The 19755-nt window shown below is 41.5% G+C and overlaps 1 protein-coding gene across 1 annotated transcript in view; it reads left to right on the forward strand.

Moving 5' to 3' along the window:
• LOC142194524 (LHFPL tetraspan subfamily member 7 protein-like) overlaps nucleotides 1–19755 on the forward strand; it is a 135052-nt gene that overhangs the window by 46178 nt on the left and 69119 nt on the right. Inside the window, exon 2 of the mRNA XM_075263690.1 lies at nucleotides 7290–7428. Coding sequence (XP_075119791.1) covers nucleotides 7290–7428 — 139 coding nt within the window. The remainder of the gene's footprint in view (nucleotides 1–7289; nucleotides 7429–19755) is intronic.

The raw sequence follows: 19755 nt of genomic DNA on the forward strand, positions 1-19755 counted from the left end.
GTGAAAAAACGGCAGTTTGGCACTTTTGACCATTTTTCCCGCTACGGCGTTTACCGAACAGGAAAAATATTTGTATAGCTTTGTAGAGCAGGCGATTTCGGACGCGGGGATACCTAACATGTATGTATTTTACAGTTTTTAACTACTTTTATATGTGTTCTAGGGAAAGGGGGGTGATTTGAATTTTTAATCCTTTTTTTTTAAAAAAATTTTTTTTAACTTTTTTTAAACTTTTTTTTTGCATTTATTAGACTGCCTAGGGGTATTGACATGGGTGGGCGGTGTCGCGGATTGTCAGAGCGGTGGGGGTCGGCAAATATGGCTGCTCCGGAGCGTTAAAGAGAGCCTCCTGGAGTATCATTAAGGTGAGGGGCGAAGTGGTAAAGTATATGTATATGAGATTGTGTGGGGTTAGGGGCGAGGCTGTAGAGGGGAATGTGAAGTTTTAGGGCTTCCTATGGTCCAAAGTGTGTGAGATTGCAGATATAGTGATGTGAGTTGGCTTTTTGCGTGGGTCCTGGGAAAAACGTATGTGCGTTATTGTGACGAAAAGTAGCCTATTATGCAATCGGGTGTATTAACTATGTTTTTGGAAAATTTGAGCCAAATCGGTGGAGCGGTTTTTCCGTGATTGAGGAACAAACATCCGAACATGCAAACATCCAAACACACAAACACACAAACTCACAAACTTTCACATTTATAATATTAATAGGATTACAGGTTAAGATATTGTAACTCGGAGGCTACTGCCTTTGGTCGGCCAGTTCTGAGTTCTGTTCTTTAAGAGTACCTTCCTTAGGGGATTATGCTTGTCGAATCCCCATCATTGTGCTGCTTATGTTGTTAATCTACTTCCCCTTAGTCCCTACAACAGCACATGGCTACTTCCCTACATGTTAAGCTTTATCTCTTTTTAATAACAGGTTTTTGTTTTTTTTTGTTTTTTTTTGTTTTTGTTTTTTTGGGGGGGGGGGTTCTTTCTTCCTTATATTGTTTTGGGTGGGGTTATGTCCCAATTAATTAATTTACTTAATTAAAAGTTCCATCTGTCCTACCAGCACACAGGGCAGAAAATACCCCAACATTGTGCTGCAGTTGGGACTAAGGGAAAATAGATTAACAACATAATCAAGGTCTCTACGATTTGGACAGTGCTGCGGAATATGTTGGTAATATAAAAATAAAATGTATTATTATAGTTAATGGGTCAGATTTATCAAGACTCGTGCTTAGTATGTTGGTCCAGATAATATATTCCAGGCATCATAAATCTGACAAAGCCGAGGCCCTCCCATGCCACATAGTCAGCCATTCTAACATTTCATGAAAGTGGGGAGGGTAACATAAGGCTAAGGCTCCAAGTTGTGAAAAAGCAGGGGTTTTTTGTTTCATATTTTGTTGTAATTTTTATAGGGAAAGTCATGAATGGCTTAAAAAGGAAATACGTATACTTCAGCAATTTCTGAAGCAAATCTATGTGTGAATTCAACCTTATAGTGTGACAAATGTACATCTGACCAAAAGAAACATCTGCGTTGAATGTACCGTATGTGTTCTCCATATGTTTGTGAAGGGTTTTATTGCACACACACAAATATTTTGTACCTATAGGATATCTGGTTTCCTATAAAATCTGAGAAGAAAGTTAGATTGTGACATGGAACTGATGTGAGCGACAATCTCTGTACAGCGACGCGGAATACAATACGCGGAACAAAGCTAATATGTTGTATAATTCCTTACTACATTGTGAAATTGCAATTTCGGGTGGCATGTTATTGCGGCAGAAGGCAGCCTTTATTTTACGAGGTCTGCTAGTATTCCTATCATTTGGCCTGTATTAGTTCCTGCACTATTTACATATTAACCAGGCAGTGACCTTCACTTTTACCCTCACAAAACAATAAATTTACAAAAAAATCAATAAAAGCTGAAGCCAGACTTTACCAATTCTATGACCGTTCATATTAAAGTCATATTTCAATGGGAACGTCCTCCTTTATTGTCCCTGTAAAGTTAAGCCGCCCTGTGGAAATTCCCCACTTCTGTCTGAAACAGGTTATTTGTATGGTAAGGGGGTTGTGATCGATACCGCTCTCTATCATATATGGCAACATTCCATTTTCCATGACGGTATGCTCTATCTGCGGTCACATGTAGCCTGTATAAAAGAATATCATAAAGTCATGTGACATACAATGAGTTATAGTAGTAATCTATCTAGGGTAGTCCGCATATCTTTCTGCTCTAAATTACATTATGATTGCTTCACCTTTGCTTTGTCAGGAACATCGAGGCCGATTTATCATGAGGGGATTTTTTTATGCTATTTTCTGACTTGGTTTAGTTTTTATTAAGCCAAAAATGAGCAAATAATAAAATAGTCTTAAACCTATACTCCATGTAAACCATGCCCATCTTGCAAGGAGGTTGAAAAAGGCACTTTAGGCAGAGAGCGCTATAAAAATGGTGCACAGCCATGATAAATTTGGTGCAAAAAATTGTATATAGGAAATTAATATAAAGTTGGATAATCCATTGCACTAATTGTAGAATAATAATAATAATAATAATAATATATTTTTATTTAGTGACCATCAAAATATTCCACAGGATCTTACAAATCATAGGCTTCATGTACAGACAATATGAGACATTACATAGTGATAAAGTCAATCCACATAATAGGACTGAGTGCCCCGCTCACCAGAGCTTACAATCTATGGGGTTGAGGGGGTGACACAAGAGGTAGAAGGGACGGTATAGAAGGTAGCATTACTTATACAGCCATTTTTATACAAGATCAGGTAACACAAATAAATAGTTATATGAACCATCACTAGCCGGTGACTTTGTGTGTACAAGTACAAAGTGCGCAGAGTGTGCAGGGTTACCCTTCAATAAAGGCATCATGTTCTGTTGGATAATGTAGGGAATATGGTTGGACTAGTCTGGGAAGCATAAGTGCAGTATGTTAGATTAGAAAATGTGATAGGCCTGCCTGAAGACATGTGTTTTTAGGGTTCACTTGAAGCTGTAGAAATTGGCAGCTAACCTGATTGTCCGGGGTAGAACATTCCAGAGAAGTGGTGCAGCTCAGTAGAAGTCTTGTATATGGGAGGTTGTGATATAAAAGGATGTTAGTCTTAGGTCATTGAGTGAACGGAGAGCATGGGTTAGGAGATAGAGAACAGGGAGGAAATTTAAGGAGGTGCAGTTTTATGGAGAGCCTTGTGGATGAGGGTGATAAGTTTATATTTTATTCTATAATGAATAGGGAGCCAATGTAGTGACTGGCACAGACTGGAGGCATCGCTGTAGCGTCTAGACTGATAGATGAGCCTGGCTGCTGCATTCAGAATAGATTGTAGAGGGGAGAGTTTAGTGAGGGGAAGACCGATTAGTAAGGAGTTACAGTAGTCAAGACGAGAGTGAATCAGAGAGACAATAAGTGTCTTTAATATTTCCATGTTAAGGGAAGGGCGCTTTCTGGAGATGTTTTGGTGGGTGCAGGTATATCAGTATCTTACTATATATTCTTGTTGTGTTTTATAGAAATCACCTTTTTAATATTACTTTTTATCCTTTTTCTTCATATGACTCACATTGTATCTAGGTGTCCTTATTTGCCCACTGCTGCTATATTCCCTTTATCTGGGACCTATATATTCATGCTGTGGAATTTTTTAAGGTCAGGACAGTATATGGTCATAGCCTTGTGGGTACGTTGGTGTAATTTGTTTGAGTAGGGGTTACGTGTCCTTATACAGAAACACTGTATAGAGCAGTGGTTCTTAACCTTGTTTGAGGTACCGAACCCACCAGTTTCATACACATTCACCGAACCCTTCTTTAGTGATAAATCAAATATGATTCAAGACATAGGTATATGTTTTTTTTACTGGTACACAAAATGAACCGTGCATATGGCCCAGGGTTCGATCGAACCCTGGTTAAGAACCACTGGTATAGAGCATATGGATGACAACCATGGCTGAGGCACCCTAGTCACATCTTCTTCCACTTAATCCATATATATATATATATATATATATATATATATATATACCCATTCCTCCATTCTTACTTGCACAATGAGGTTGTAATAACACCTCAATATAATTTTTATCTACCACAATGACAATAATCTTTAGTGATGTGAGAATTAGAGAAAATACATTGGATACAATATATAAGAGAATGCCTTACATATACGTGATGTATCCGAAGCTTCCGTACTACACCCTTGCACCACATTTACAAGCTTGCTTGTGGGCCCTAACCATACACTTTTCATCCAGCACGTCTTTGATCCAATTTTAATTCTCCCCTTGCAGACTGTTGTGTTGTAGGAGTCAGAAGTCAGGATTTTATTTGCCATTTACAGTCATTTGCAGGTTACTATGGGAGCTCCTGATTCCCGCCTGGCAGAAGATATTCGGTGCCGTGCAGTCAGGATTATCAGCCGCTGAATGCTGCAGGTCAAGTTGTTAAGTCATTTTCCAGACTTCCTGCGGGCTGCCTTGTATGAGGAAGCCAATTTGGTATCATCCTGATATCATCACATTTTCTGTTCCTTGGTTCTCAGTTCAGATAGAAAGGAAGGAGCAGCTGTTAACCTCGGAGGGAGCGGCGGACAATGTGGGGCATTTCTGCTGGTACTTTGTAGTTAATTTGGTTCCTTTTACAGTATATTATGCAAAGACTGGGCATGTGCTAGGAGTGTATCAGTGCAAACACTGTATGAGCTGCGGTATTTTTATATCAACACATAAGTGGAGGATGTTATTGGTATACAGTATGCTATGCGTATATAGGATATATAAGGGAGGTTTCTTATTATTCTACACATCGAGTTTGGGACTTTTTGAACAAAACAACGTATGTCACAACTTGTGGTTTTGTGTCACCCATGTCACTTTCCCAAAAAAACGGTGGTGTGGCGAGGGCGAGGCAGATTTATTATTATTGAGGCCACGAAACTGATATATACCAGATTACACACCAGGCACACAGCCAGACACAGGGTGTACCTCATTTATGAGAAGACGTGGCCATGTTATAATTGGGGTGCGCCCTATGCCAGTGCTGAGAATATAAAGACTGACATTGAAATCACCAGTCTTTATAAATCATGGTGTTGTTTAGCTAAGTGTTATTTAGTAGGCCATAATACTTGTGTATAGAGGACTCCGCTGGTTCAACCTTTATGATGATTTTTAAAATTTTATTTTAAATGGCGTAAAGAATAGATAGTGTGCATTGTGTATAAAGAGAGCCCGTGTTAAAGAAAATGTGACCGTGGGCACCAAACAAAATCAGTCCCAACTCTTTATGTTTATACAGCTCAGGGTTCATTCACATTATGTTTAATACATCCCCTTAACAGATCTGTTTTTTGTATCTGTTAGGCGCTATTCACATCACGTTTATTTACACCCGCTTAACAGATGAAAAAGACAAATGCAAAAATTGGATGCAAAAATGAACGTAAATGGGTGGCCATTTCAATGTTAAAGAAAAATAGATCCTTTGCTGTCCGTTTTTTCAGATAGACACAAAAATATAGTATACTATGTTTTTGAAGAAGTGGTGGACAGCAACGGATCCGTTTTTCTTTTTTTAAAACATTTTTTAAACAGATGGCTGTCCATTTGCATCCGTTTTTTGCATCTGTTAAACGGATGTTAAAAATGTGATCAGAATAGGGCCTTAATCCGTTGATCTGCTAAACGGACGTAAAACACTTGATATGAATGCACCGTTACTTGTAATTTCATATAAATATACTGGCATGTTATACAATGCCAAACAACACTATTTATTTTGTGTACTTATATAGCGCCATCATATTCTGCAGCTCTTTATAGACAGTGTCTCACAATCTAAATTTCCTATCAGTATGTCCTGGGAGTGTGGAGACTGTAGTACCTGGAAGAGATGGGGAGAACATACAACCTCCTTGCAGATCCTTGGCTGAATTCACGCCCAGGACTATAGCACATCCATGCTGCCTACTATAACACAGTATTAGTTAATGATATAGTTAATGTCTCCGGTCTATAGGTAGACTGTCACCAGGTTTATATTCACCTATCTGAGGTCAGGATAAAGTCATGACAGCCACCCTTACTACAGCCACTTCCATAGAATGACCCAGGGTGAGCTGACTGCTGATTCCTCTCAATGAAGTGCCTTGTCCTTGATATTCTGTCCTCAGTGTCCCCTGGAGCCCTTGATATTTATGACCTGCCAGCTCCCACTTGCCTCAGGAGATTGACAGCTTTCTCCCTATGCACAGTAGTAGGAACAAAGCTGTGCAAAAGTATGGAAGTCCACCACTTGTGAATATGAGAATTCAGTGCTTAGCTCGTGATAGACCTAATAAGGTGTAAAGTACTGCAAGAAAATCAATTAGTGATGCACTACTCAGGACTACTCGGACAGGGCGCCATAAACCTGATGACAGATTCCGTATTTATTTAGTATGGTATTTTTACTTGCATTGCGTCAACATACGTATTCTGCAGCGCTTTACAAACATTGCCAGTTATTGTCCCACAATCTACATTCCCTATCAGTATGTCTTTGGAGTGTGGGAGGAAAAGGGGTAGTTGATGGAAACCCACACAAACACAGGTAGAACATATAAACTCCTTGCAGATGTTTCCCTTGGTTGCATTTGATCCAACCACGGAGTCACCATGCTGCCCTATCTAAATATTAATGTATAAATTTCTGCTTTCACGTCTGCCTAGGATATTCTGTATAATGAACACCAATGGCGCCTGTGTGACCCCAGTAAGTCCGACAGGTCCATTAGATTCTGTTGTGGTGTCTACAAGCTCCACTATTCTTATCACCAAAATGTGACAGTCAACAGAGCCCAAGTCACCTCTGTCATGAAGGTGATTGACATGTATATTAAACTGTACAAGCCGCACATAGGCACAGGCAAGGATGTAGTATGTGACTAGTCTGTTCCACTCTGCTATCTCTCTTTCCATATCATAGAGGAATAGGGTGTAGAGTTATCACATAAAAGTAGCTTTAATGTTGATAAGCTTTCATATCTTACACCATTGATGTCACCACCGTCATGGGAGTGGAAAATTGGAGAGAATGAGGCGAGCATTGGGCGACTGAGCACAGAGGACATAGTAAATACATCTCACCCGACGCTCATTTATCAGATAGAACGGATTGTACTTGCTGGTGAATATATCCATTGCATTAATGTCTGAGTTAATAATTAAATATCAGCTCTGTCTTCTTTGTCATTCCAGACAAGCGCTGTTCTCTGTTGTGGAGGTTGTGCTCTCCTGGTTATGAGCTGTCTGCTTGCCATCGTGACCTTGTTTCTTCCCAGCGGCTTGTGTGAAAGACGGCTATGTACGCTCGCAGGATACATGCAGACAGCAGCAGGTAACCGTCTGATGGATGCCTAGAAAAGGAAAAAAATTGCAGTGTGAATTGTTTCATTCAATACATAAGTGTATGATAACTGACATTTAATATAATCACAAAAATTCCAGATGGGTTAAGCTGATGGGACTTGTAGTCCTCCAGCGCTTGGACCCCAACTATAAAGAATTTAGCTTTTTGTGGTATATGCTCCCACTTTGCTTTCTATGCTTTGCTCACCATTGGACTGTATCCAAGTTTAGTGTGATCAAAATTCACATTCACAAGCAAAACATATAACTTGGCTTACAGGGATTTTAGCAGCCAACACCTTTATTTCACAACAGTTGCGTCCCTGTTTTACACTCCTACAGTTGTTTTCATAGAATAGGTTGGATGTGTTGCTACAAATATTTCTGGTTTAGAGTGAATTTTATGTCCTAAATAACCTACAAACATGTCACGTGGGTTGCAAATATTAGAACAGAAGGTAATATAGGCTATGAATTATCCAAAAAGCAAAGAAATTGGGGAGCTTTTTGTTGATCAGGTGTGCAAGTATGAGATTACAAAATGCATCTAGAGTTTTCCAAGGTACTGTTCACAATCTGCATTTTTGTGCAGTTTTTCTTATAGCCAAATCCAGAATAGGAGACTCATAATACATTCCTTCTTTCCAATAGAATCCAATACAGTTTGTGGCTAAAAATATATAAAAAGTTTTGGTATGGCCAGTATACGAATGAATAATAAAAGAAGTGTATGGTTAAGTCACATGCTGATGTAGAAAAGGGTTAAAAATCCACATAGACATAGGGCATGCTATGGATATTAAACTGCAGAAAACCAAAATGAGCTTTTGTAAACTGCAGCACAATTCATATTAGTGACCCCTGTATAACGGGGTGTGAAGTCGATAAGGGTGCAAGAGCCAGAATATTCTCTGTCATATGGCATCCAATAGAGCAGTATATTACATATCTTATAGATATGTAATATGGCTGTGTGCATGAGGCCTGAGGGTGCACAAACTAACTCAGATAACAGCTATTCTGACCCCCATATATGTGCATGCTCAGTACCCACACAAGTGCAGGGACAAGATGCAAACTCCATGCAGATGTTTCCCTTGGTCGGATTCCAAGCCTGGATCCCAGCACTGTAAGGTGCTGACCACTGCAGAGGGAAATCAAGAACCCCTATACTTATTAGATGGTCAGCCAGACTTGCCAAAATTGGTGGTTTGGTTAACATCAAAAGGATTGTTACAAAAATTATTTATTCTAAATCCATTGGATAGAGGATAAATTGCTGATCGGTGGGGGCGCTCCCATTATGATGAAAGGAGAGGTGCCGCATCTGCGTCCACCGCTATACTCTCACTGGGGGAAAACACCCCCATTCTCAGGATTGGTGGAGGTCTCAGTGGTCAGACTCTCACTGATCTGCAATTTACCTTTTATATTATGTTTGCGGGTACCCGGTTTCCTCTCCAAAGACATACTAATAGGGAGTTTAGATTGTATAGCCTACATGGGCCTGTATAAAGTGCTGCAGAATATCATGGCGCTATATAAGTAAGCAAAATAAATGTATAATAACACTTTGGGGGAATGACCCCCTTTATTCTGATGTATGGGAGTTATAAAGTCAGTAGTCCCAGTCCAGACACCCAGTGCAGTTTCAGCCATTCCTGTTTACAATTCTTTCCATAAGTGTCAAAAATCTACTTTATATATCTTCCATTTTACTGTTATTTCAGTAATCTAAACCCCAATGGCACATTCTCATCTCGCCATACACTCACACGCCTGCAGATCCCTGACCGGCTTCTTCAACCTGAGTGTGCCAATATGTCTGTCCTCCAAATGATCTCTTACCGGACCCAAGCGTTTCCCGGATATTAAGGACTTAACAGCCTGCCAAACAGAGACTGCCAGATCTTGGGTCTTGCTGATTCTGGCACAGTTTCACTTCACTGAAGCAAATGAGACAAATCTTGGAATATATGAGTCTAGCCACTTTGGATTTTTCTTCTTTAAAAAAATAGCTCATTATATATATAAAAGAGCGAGCGCTGGAGTATCGACAGCTGAATATTTACTGGTGGTTTTGATCAGGATAATGGGTCGGACTCAACCGTTGGCTTTTAGAACGCTATGTGTACCGGATATTGGTGACCTTAAAAGCTCTAACACTAAGTAGCTCTGTAAATTACCATTTCCATTTGGTTAATGAGAGAGAAGATTATGGATGAATTGAGGTCAGAGCTTGTACATTGAGCCAGTGCTGAGAAATGCAAAGCCAAGGCACGCTATACAATGTACCTGCTATTAGTAATAGTATATCCAATAATATCTGAAAAAATGGCAGCGCAATACATACAAACATAACTATAGACACACCAAAGATTACATTATACCTTCAAGCAATACATGTATTTCTTTACATAAGTATTGTCCACAAAACAGTGAAGTCTAAGGTAACCCCGGAGGAAAGGTTGTGACTACTGATGTCAGCAGAACACCGAGCTTGTCACATTGTGTTTGATGTAACGCCAAGACAGACTGACACAATACAATTGTAAAATGACCGGTCCTTGAAGGGAACCGAAAAATAAAATGTGCACCACGTCCGAGTGTAAGGAAGCAAAAAAGCAGGATATGGCTCCAGTGTTTCGTCTTTACAAAGCAATTTGTGGATTCCGTTCATTCTGCAGTAAATTGAAAATATCCTCATACGGCAATTAGTGTAACAATTAGTGATTTATTGACCCTCCCCCACCATTTTTTAGGAGGCTCGGGAGATGATACATGGGAACATAAGTGCGCCTCTTTTAGAGGTGGATGATATAAATTTCCCTCCACCTGCTACAAAACACAGAAACATTTAATTAAATGTCAGCGCTCATTAATATTATCTACATGTAGAGTCGGCACTGCAAGGATCTGCTTTTGTTACCGCAATGTATGGCAGGGCGTAGGCCAGAGAGTCACTTCATTACTAAGCTGTCAATATGGTAAGATCATTTCTTGGAAATCTTAAGGAAGTGACTGGAACGGCAACATTTGGTCCTTAGGTCTAGGCAGTACGGTGACGGCAACAAAGCTCAAGTTGTACGTTGGAAATGTAGCGCTTACGGAAACGTAGTGGGAAAAAAGTTGTTTGTATTGTAAAACGCAGCATTTTTGGTTATTTTTTGTTTCCGCAATGTGGGACTTTAACTTGAGCCTAAGGCCCAACATAGAGAATCGTTGCAAAAAGTCGGTGTGGTGGAAACACGTCAAGGGATTTTTTTCTGCAGTGTGTGAATGGGATTAGCCTGAATTTCATCCACTTTGACGGTACTGTAAAACATAGCGTTTTCACAACGTAGGGCCCCAGAGAGAGTCCACAGAGTTTTCCTCTGCAGACTGTAAAATGCAGCTTTTATTGCCTTGGCAACATGGGACCCCTAACATATTGATGACTTGTCCTTACAATAGGGTGGGGCCAGGAGCCCATACAGATCAGCTGGTTTAAGAGGCCACAGCATCCGTGTAAGCACTGCAGAATCTTCTCTGAATACCAAGCATGGTGCTGTACATTGTATAGTGGCTGTGCTTGGTATTGCAGCTGAGTCTCATTCACTCAAGTGGGACTGAGCTGTTGTTATACCATGCGACCAATGAATATGACAATAAAGGGCTACAACAATTGTAAAAGCCGTGGCCTCTTCAAATAGGTGATCTTTGGGGGTCTCTGGATTTGGACACCCACAAATCACAAACCAAAACGCAGCTAAAAAAATGTTGCGGAAAAAAACAGCAAAAACACATTGTTTATCTTTGAGTTTCTGCTGTGTTTTTCTGTTTATTTTCAAGCAATATTTTTATTAATACAGCAGCTGAAAGTTCTGTGACTTTTTCAATGACTTTTATTGCATTCTTTGATAAGATACTGTATCACTCTGCTGTAAATGTCAAGTTAAACTTTGCTACATCTGTACCTACAGCAAAGCCTGGTTCAAGCTGGTTACGCTGACTTCCCTCTATGAGGCTTTATTATGGCCCATATAGTGGTGCACAGGACTTGGGCGATTATCACCTAAATTAATTGAACATTTTACCTTGATAACGGATAATGAACAATTATTTTAGGTCACTCTCCTTATTTATATGGGTTATCCGCATATCATCAATCCTGGTTTTATAGAGTACAGATAGTGACATATCCTGTAGCCAATGGTAATGTGAGACAGAACAGCATGGATACAAGATAATTGAAATAATTGATGTCAGCAAGTTCATATCCGTTAATTGAGCTGAATTTGGGTTTCGATTATATTGCAATTAATTGCTCGCCCTAGTGGTGCATGAAAGGTCACCATGTAGCCATTTACCATGAGACCATTCAATTCAATGCTTGCTCGGCTGACAACGCTTCCTTCCCCTTCCCCCATATACATGAACACTCGGTTTGGATAAGATGCTGCCTCCAGACACCTCTGGCTTGCTAAAATTCAGCATGTCTGATTCAGTTTTACCCCGACACCTGCTCTTCTTTAGGAATGGAGCATTCTGCCATCACTACACTGACTCTACCGCCATGTAGATAGTTTGTGTCACTTTGACTTATTGAGAGATTTGCTTGCATTGACCGGTCATTCCAGATTGTACTGACCCCTTAGGAGAAGAATGAGGGAAATGCATTCAGATGCCATCATTCTCAGCTGAACATGCCTCTGGGTATCACTATGTGAATGTCTGATCTACTTTAACAATGGAGGATAGGAGAGTAGTATTACTGGAAGAAAAACCATATAATACAGTATATACCATACGTACATGCATGAGGTTTGTAGTGTGTATGTATGTGTATATATATATATATATATATATATATATATATATATATATATATATATATAATGTAATTGGAAAAGCAATGCAAAAAAAGATATTGACGACAACTGTAAAATAAACCAATACAGCAAGATAGAAGTAGATCTTAACACAAAATAGTCATCACGACGCCAAGGGTCCGCCATTCTCTAGATTGATTTAGAAGAGAAGTAACAAGGACAGTCACTTTCTCTCTTTGTCATTCTCTTGAGGCTCTTTCAATGATATAATCCAACAAGGAGTTCTTGTCTCTCGCTTCACTGAGTCTACAGAATTATTTCTCATTATGACTCATAATCGGTGTGCCCATTACACTTCTAGTATTCTGGCACAGTATATACTACCAGCATGGTGCTATACAACAGCTTGGCATAATGTAGATGAAAGATGTTCAGATTATATATTGGTTCTTTATAGCAGCAGAAAATGGAACCTGTCAGCAGGTTTGGGGAAGCTAAACCATCACCGTGCCCATATACTGTATATGGTTTAGTGTTCAACTCTTGTGTTTGTGAAGCCTGTTCTTCCTGTTTCTTTTCATTATATCCAAGATCCCATATGTTTTTGATACTGATAACCTATCCCAAAGATATGTCATCAGTACTTGATCAGAGGGGGTCTAACACCCAAACCCCTCAACATCAGAGTTCCCCAGCGCCATCACTACAGTCTTTGACTTTGTAGCAGTGGTGCTTGGAAACTGAAAATCTGTTCCATTTATTTGAATAGAGATGGAACTACTTCTAGCTGTATACGCCGAGTACTGTATGGGTAATGTATGCATCTGTATTTCTTCTGGAATGGATAAAAAGTTTTGTACAGGAATCCTTTGTAGTAAAAATAAATGCAATGCCCTTCTGTAACATGGAGCACATCCGTGCAAGTCCAGATATAGATGTCGTCCCCTCCCAAAGGAAGATACTGGATTTCCTTTCTGTAAGTGGTGGGTGAGGTCAGGACTGTGTGCGAGGCTGACTAGAGTAAACCACCGACTATAATTTAAGCAAATGAAAATAACATTGTTTTATTTTTACTTCAGTTTAGGTTTTTTTTAGTATGTTTTTTTTGTTAGATACTATTTGTAACCTTTAGCAATATATATATATCTACTCAGCGCCTCCTGCTCTATAACATGCGGTCTGCAGATCCTAATGAATTTATAACATGACAAGTTCCCTTTACAAGAGTTGCCCCTTCTAGCTTCCTTTAATCTTTCAGTTGTACAGACCAGTAATACGGCACCTGTAGACATATGCATACCTCACAACTTTTGAAGAGTAGAAAAAGGGACAAAATGTGCGTGCCGCGACAAATTTGACTCCGCCCACTTATGTTGACTCTGCCCATTCTCATTCATTTTTCATGCGCTCCCACACAGTATAATCCTCCTACAGTCACCCGTAAATTATATGTCCCCCTACATCTCTTCCCCAGTTTCATATACACCCTTCATCTGCCCCTAGTTTCATGTCCCCCCCCCTCATTTTCTGTTCCCAGTTTCATGTCCCCCCCTCATCTCTGTCCCCCCCTTCATCTGCCCACAGTTTCATGTCCCCCCCGTCTCTGCCCCAGTGTCATGACGTTCTCCCCGACCTTCATTTGCCCCAGTGTCATGCCGTTCTCCCAGACCTTCATTTGCCCCAGTGTCATGCCGTTCTCCCCCCTTCATCTTCCCCAGTGTCATACTGTTCTCCCCTCTCTTCATCTGTCGCAGTGTCATGCCGTTTTCCCCCCCTTCATCTGCCCTAGTGACATGTCGTTCTCCCCCCCTTCATCTGCTCCAGTGTCATGCCATTCCCCCCTTCATCTGCCCCAGTGTCATGCCGTTCTCCCCCCTTTCATCTGCCCCAGTGTCATGCCGTTCTCCCCCCTTTCATCTGCCCCAGTGTCATGCCGTTCTCCCCCCTTCATCTGCCCCAGTGTCATGCCGTTCTCCCCCCCCCCCCTTTCATCTGCCCCCAGTTTCATGGGCCCTCTACATTGTGTTCCACCTTAATGCTTAACACAAAAAAAACACTCACCTTCCAATGCTCTCCCGCCACTCTCTCCGCTCTTTCACTCATACACATAGTTGTAGGCTGTGTGTGTGTGATGACGTCACATCGCGGCTACAAATGCCAGAGCACAGTGTTAAAGCAGGAGTTGTGCTGTGACAGCTCCTGCTTTAAACGCCTATGTATTCAGCTGACGCCGATGAGTTGAAATCGGGACATACCTCCCGTCGACCGGGACCGCGGGACAGGACACCAAAATCGTGAGTGTCCCGTGGAAATCAGGACGGTTGGGAGGTATGCATATGTAGGAGTGCAGAGGCTTTTTATTGGCATTCTCCATCTGATGCTATATTATATAGGTACTTTGTAATATGCGGATATCACCATAGCAGCAGTAGCTCCTGATTATTGGGCCCATGACTATTAGAGGCCTCCGCCTGGCCCCTGCTGTATTTTTTAAAAAAAAAAAAAAATGAATAGGCCTTTACCCGTTGGATTATGCCAGCAGGTAAAGGCCAATTTTCTTTTTTTTCGGTTTCTGTCCATAGCCATCTCCACATAACTCTCCAGGAGGCGCTGCATATGACATCCTTGACATCGCATCCTGATGTTTTTCAGTGCCATATAATTCGTAGGCAGCCATGGACAGGAGCAGGTATAGATAAGTGAAATCGCAGGTAGGTAGCGGCCTAAAGCACCGTACTACTATGGCGGCCTATAACAGTGGGCCTTTACTATATAGAGGTCTATAACGGGGACACTTACTATATGGGGGGGATCAGTAAAGGGGGCTTCATTGCCCCTGGCTGATATACTTATACAAATCCTAAGGGACTCTGTGAGTGTCCTTACAATCTCCATGCACACAGCAGGTGACTTGAATTTGATAGGTTATTCTAACAGGCATCTTTTCCTCTCTTATCCCCTATATACTGTGCCTGATCACTGACTTGTAGGATGCTTATTGATCACCAAGAAATAACAGTGTTTCCTCAGTCCCATTGAAGGAACTGAATAAGTGGTCACGAATGGATTACTGTTTGTTCATACAGGAGACTTGAAGACCCCTTTCTGGTGACTCTGGTGATCAGATACCTGTCCCCTCTCCTCTGTATTGGGTATAATTTTTGTTAGTCGGAAAATACTCCCTAGGAATATTATAAGAAGATGCAGTTTGCAGGAATCTATTATTTGGCCATGTTTATTCTGCTGGCAGATATGTGTGGAAAGTACAGGGAATTCTAATCTTCCCCAAACCTCTGCAGTTCCATATTATAATCTTTAGTATGTTTTTACAGTTGGGAGGGGTGCTCAAAACATGGCAGCCAAAACACATAGTTAAAAAATCATTGCCGATTGCTTATTGATTTGCAGGTTTACCTACACGATAAAGAGTGGGGGAAATGTATTAAGTCTTGTATGCCATTTTTGTAGTGTACAAGGCATGAAGAAGTCGCAAGTTTCTTGGGCAAGATGGGTTTTTCTACAAAAAACTGCAACTTTTTTCCCTTTTAGGCTCAAGCCCCACGTGCGAGAACACAGCTTTTTTTGTTTCAGATTTTGCTGGATTTTTTAGCTGAGTTTCTGCAATGTGTGCTGCCCTCGCCACATGCCTGAAAGGAATGGGGCTGGGGCATGACATGGGTAGAGCGTCCCAAACTGTCAGATTTATGATCATTTATGCCGTAAATGGTGCCTAAAATAAGCTATGGGCTGGCATAGATCACAATACAGGCACATGACCTGCTGGAGGAGCCGCCTGATTGTTCACAAGGCATGTGCCTCCTTAGGAATGGGCAGCATCAGGTGGTGGCTCAGAGATTGGCATTAGTACCCATAGTCTTGATAAATCTCAATTTATGAAACATAGGATTTTCAGCTACATCAGAAAACAGGGTGTGAAAAACCAAACTATCATTAGCTTAGGTATCCCTAAAAAGGTAAGGGGAGAGAGCAGTGGCATAACTAGGAATGGCGGGGCCCCATGGCGAACTTTTGACATGGGGCCCCCTGACCGACACCGATGTCAAAGACCTCGACCGACCCCCTCCTCCGCATTCCTGCACGCTCTATTATGTCCCTTAGTGGCCCCTGCACACAGTATCATGTCCCTCAGTGGCCCCTGCACACAGTATTAAGTCTCTTACTGTCCCCTGCACACAGTATTATCCCCATAGTGGCCCCTGCACACAGTATTATGTCCCCTAGTGGTCCCTGCACACAGTATTATGTCCCTTAGTGGCCCACCCAGGATCGGTAAATAAATAGGGCCCGTTACCGGCTGGACTCCAGCCAGTAACGGCCTATTAAGAAAAAAGAAAAAAAACGCAGCGGTAGCAGCTGTCATCGGGCCCCTAATGTCCCGGGCCCTGTGGCAGCTGCCTCCTCTGCCTCCGCGGTAGTTACGCCACTGGGTGAGAGTACATAGTAGATGGTTGTATACTTATGCGTATGCTCGACCACAACTCCATAGCAATTCCTCCTTACTAGGGTCATTCAGTGAGAATAAAACAAGGACGGGGACCCTCATTGTACTATTATTTGGAGTCTGCAGCTTATTGATCATCTGTCTTGAGTATAGGTAATAAATGTAGATTGTGGGAAGACCCCTATAAAGTATCCAGGTAGGGAAAAGAAAGCTCTCATTTTAGCTATAGGTATGCTCATGAAGGTCTTGGCCCGCCACTGTTTATACAAGAACGGTGCCAGCAGCTACACAACACGGCTTTATTTGCAGAACACACAATGGGCACCAGACAGCTCATTAAATTAAGCTGTGTTAGGAGGACGGCCTGGCAAGGCTCCTAGTGGGCAGACTGCCTGCCATAGGTTAAATGTGTATTAGCCTTCAGTTGTACTTAAGCCTACGTCTATAACAAGCCATTCAGCACCGTAAAGGTAATTGATGTATATGTACTTGGTGACTTGCAGAGAGCAATTTATATTAGAAGGACACTCCGATGTGAGGAGACTTCTGAATTGGGATGATAGTTCAATTATCCTAGTGCTTAACCCTTCCAATGCTTTATGGGCCGGCAGTGAGGTAGAGACATGAAGGCCGTGGAGGAAGCATCCTTTGATGCATGGGCTCTTCCTTGCGTCCCAGGAGGCTGACATACTTGACAGTGATGCTAGCACTTCTTGTAAATGCATTGCTCCTACAGGGACCTTTCAGGGAGTGTTAATACCATAGCAATGTTCTCATGATCTATGGAGGGAAGCTCTCCCCTCCCGATGGTTCCTCCTCTGTATCCTCTGAGCAGTCAGGTACCTGATTATCCTCTGATGCTAAATGGAGCGTGGCTTATAACTGAATTTCATGCCTCCCGAAACATTCGTGTCCCTTTTATTGACTCATCCGCCTGTAAAAAATGCGGTAGAGATGGATAGGCTACCCCATGTTCATTGGTAGCTTCACCTCTCATGGCATATCCTTGCACAGGAGGGTTAGTACTTCTTTAAGCAAAGTGTATTTTGTTTTATTGTTTGATTATTTTTATTGTTATCCTGAAAACAATAATAAGGCTAAGTCTCCATGTAGGAAAATGCAGAAAAAAACACATCGCAGTGTTTTTCATTGTGTTTTCGCAGAGTTTCGCTCTGTGGATTTTCTGCCCTTATTATGCCTATATGGAAAGCGCCTGTGTTTCTGCAAGTATAATTAACATGCTGCAATTTTCCGCTGCAGAATTAGCCATAATCCCATTCACGTTGACGTTTTTTTGCTGCAGCATTTCCCGATAGTAGTTCCCCCATAGCGGTACTAAACAGTTCCCCCATGACTAGTCCTAACTGGAGAGTTGTCTTATGCAAAATTGTGTCAGAGGACCTTCATTAAGCCTAACACCCCACATAGCGAAACACAACAAAAATCACAGTGGAACAAACCGCGACAGAAAAGCATTGCGTTTTTCCCGCACGTTTTCGATTGTGTTTTCGCAGAGATTTTCTCTGCAAACTTTCTGCCCCTATTATTCCTATACAGAAAAATACCAGTATTTCTGTAGGTATAATTGACATGTTGCAATTTTCAAAAACTTTTCCGCTGCAGATTTTTTTCTACAATGTGTGGATGGGAATAGCCAGCATCCCATTCACTTTGCAAGTACTGTAAAACACAGCGTTTTCGAAATGCGGGGTCCTGGTCTTATGGGGTTTTCCAGCCTTATAGTATTGATGACCTATCCTTAGGTCAGTTTAGTGTAGGTCAGTAATATTACATTATTATGCCATCAATAATATTTATACACTTTATTTCAAAGGGAGCGCTGGTGACTGCTGGTGCTCCCATTGATGTACAGTATATAGGAATGGGGGTCGTGTGCATCCATCAGGGGTTCGGCTGCTTTCACCATGGCTGCATTCCTAGTGGGAGTAAAACACCTCTGATCCCTGGGTCGGTGGGGTCTCAGCAGTCAGACCTCCACCATTCAGCATAGATAAATGAATAGAGGATAAATATTCTTCATATAATCCCTTTAAATATTAACATTATTATTAACAAAACACACCACAGCAGTCACCTCTTGTGAGAATCGGATGTTTGCCATTTCTACCGTGACATCCTTGACTGTATATACTTGTGGCCTGCAAAGTTTATGTGACTGTTCCTGTTTATATTTATAACCCTTCTAGTATTGAGTCTTGTGCAAACTAATGATTTCATGTATATTCCTCTACTATACACTATCCTCTGACATGAGACCCTCACGGAGGATACAAGTAATGAACATCCTGCACTTCTTTCTTCCGCTATGACCCTTTTGGATTTCCATAGATATGGAATGTAGTGCAAATCTGAGTACAGTTCTTCTGCAATAAAGAATAGTGACCTTGCAAATAAAGTTATTGGCAACACAAGATTAAGCCCATGTCTCTTTGATGGCACATCTGTGGGAAAGGAGACTCCATGTCCTCCTACAGATCATCCTCTGTAGTGGTTCAGGCTTCCGGTCCTAGATTCTGTAGTACACCTGAGCATGTATCAACTATACTGTTAGGGAATTGCTAGGACAACAATTCCCCAGTGGCTGCTGAACCCTGGCAGAAGGGGCACAAGAGACAGTGAGCCCTGGTCTGAAACCCCCCAATGTCCCTTCATGCTTGCCGGTCCTATCCTAAGTGATGGAGATGATCCCTTCCTATATACGTGACACAAAAAACGCAGACAAGACAAACAACAACAAAGGGAGGTCAGCTAGCCAGGGGTCAGTAACAGTCGAGCAATGCAGTGTCAAAATCGATATCCAAAAGAGTAGTCAATAGGGAAGCCAGAGGTCAAGATTCAGAATACACGAATAAACAGCAAGAGAAAAAGCCAGCACGCACTAAGCATTAGCAAGCACCAATGTGAATGTGAGCCAAGAATAAATAGGGAGGAAGAACCTGCCCTGTACCTGATAGGAAGGCAGTCTGTCAATCACAGGGCAAAACAAAACTTAACTGTTAGAGGAACAGAAGGAAATGAAGGT

Source organism: Leptodactylus fuscus, chromosome 2 (genome assembly GCF_031893055.1).
Source record: "Leptodactylus fuscus isolate aLepFus1 chromosome 2, aLepFus1.hap2, whole genome shotgun sequence".
NCBI classification, from domain to species: domain Eukaryota; kingdom Metazoa; phylum Chordata; class Amphibia; order Anura; family Leptodactylidae; genus Leptodactylus; species Leptodactylus fuscus.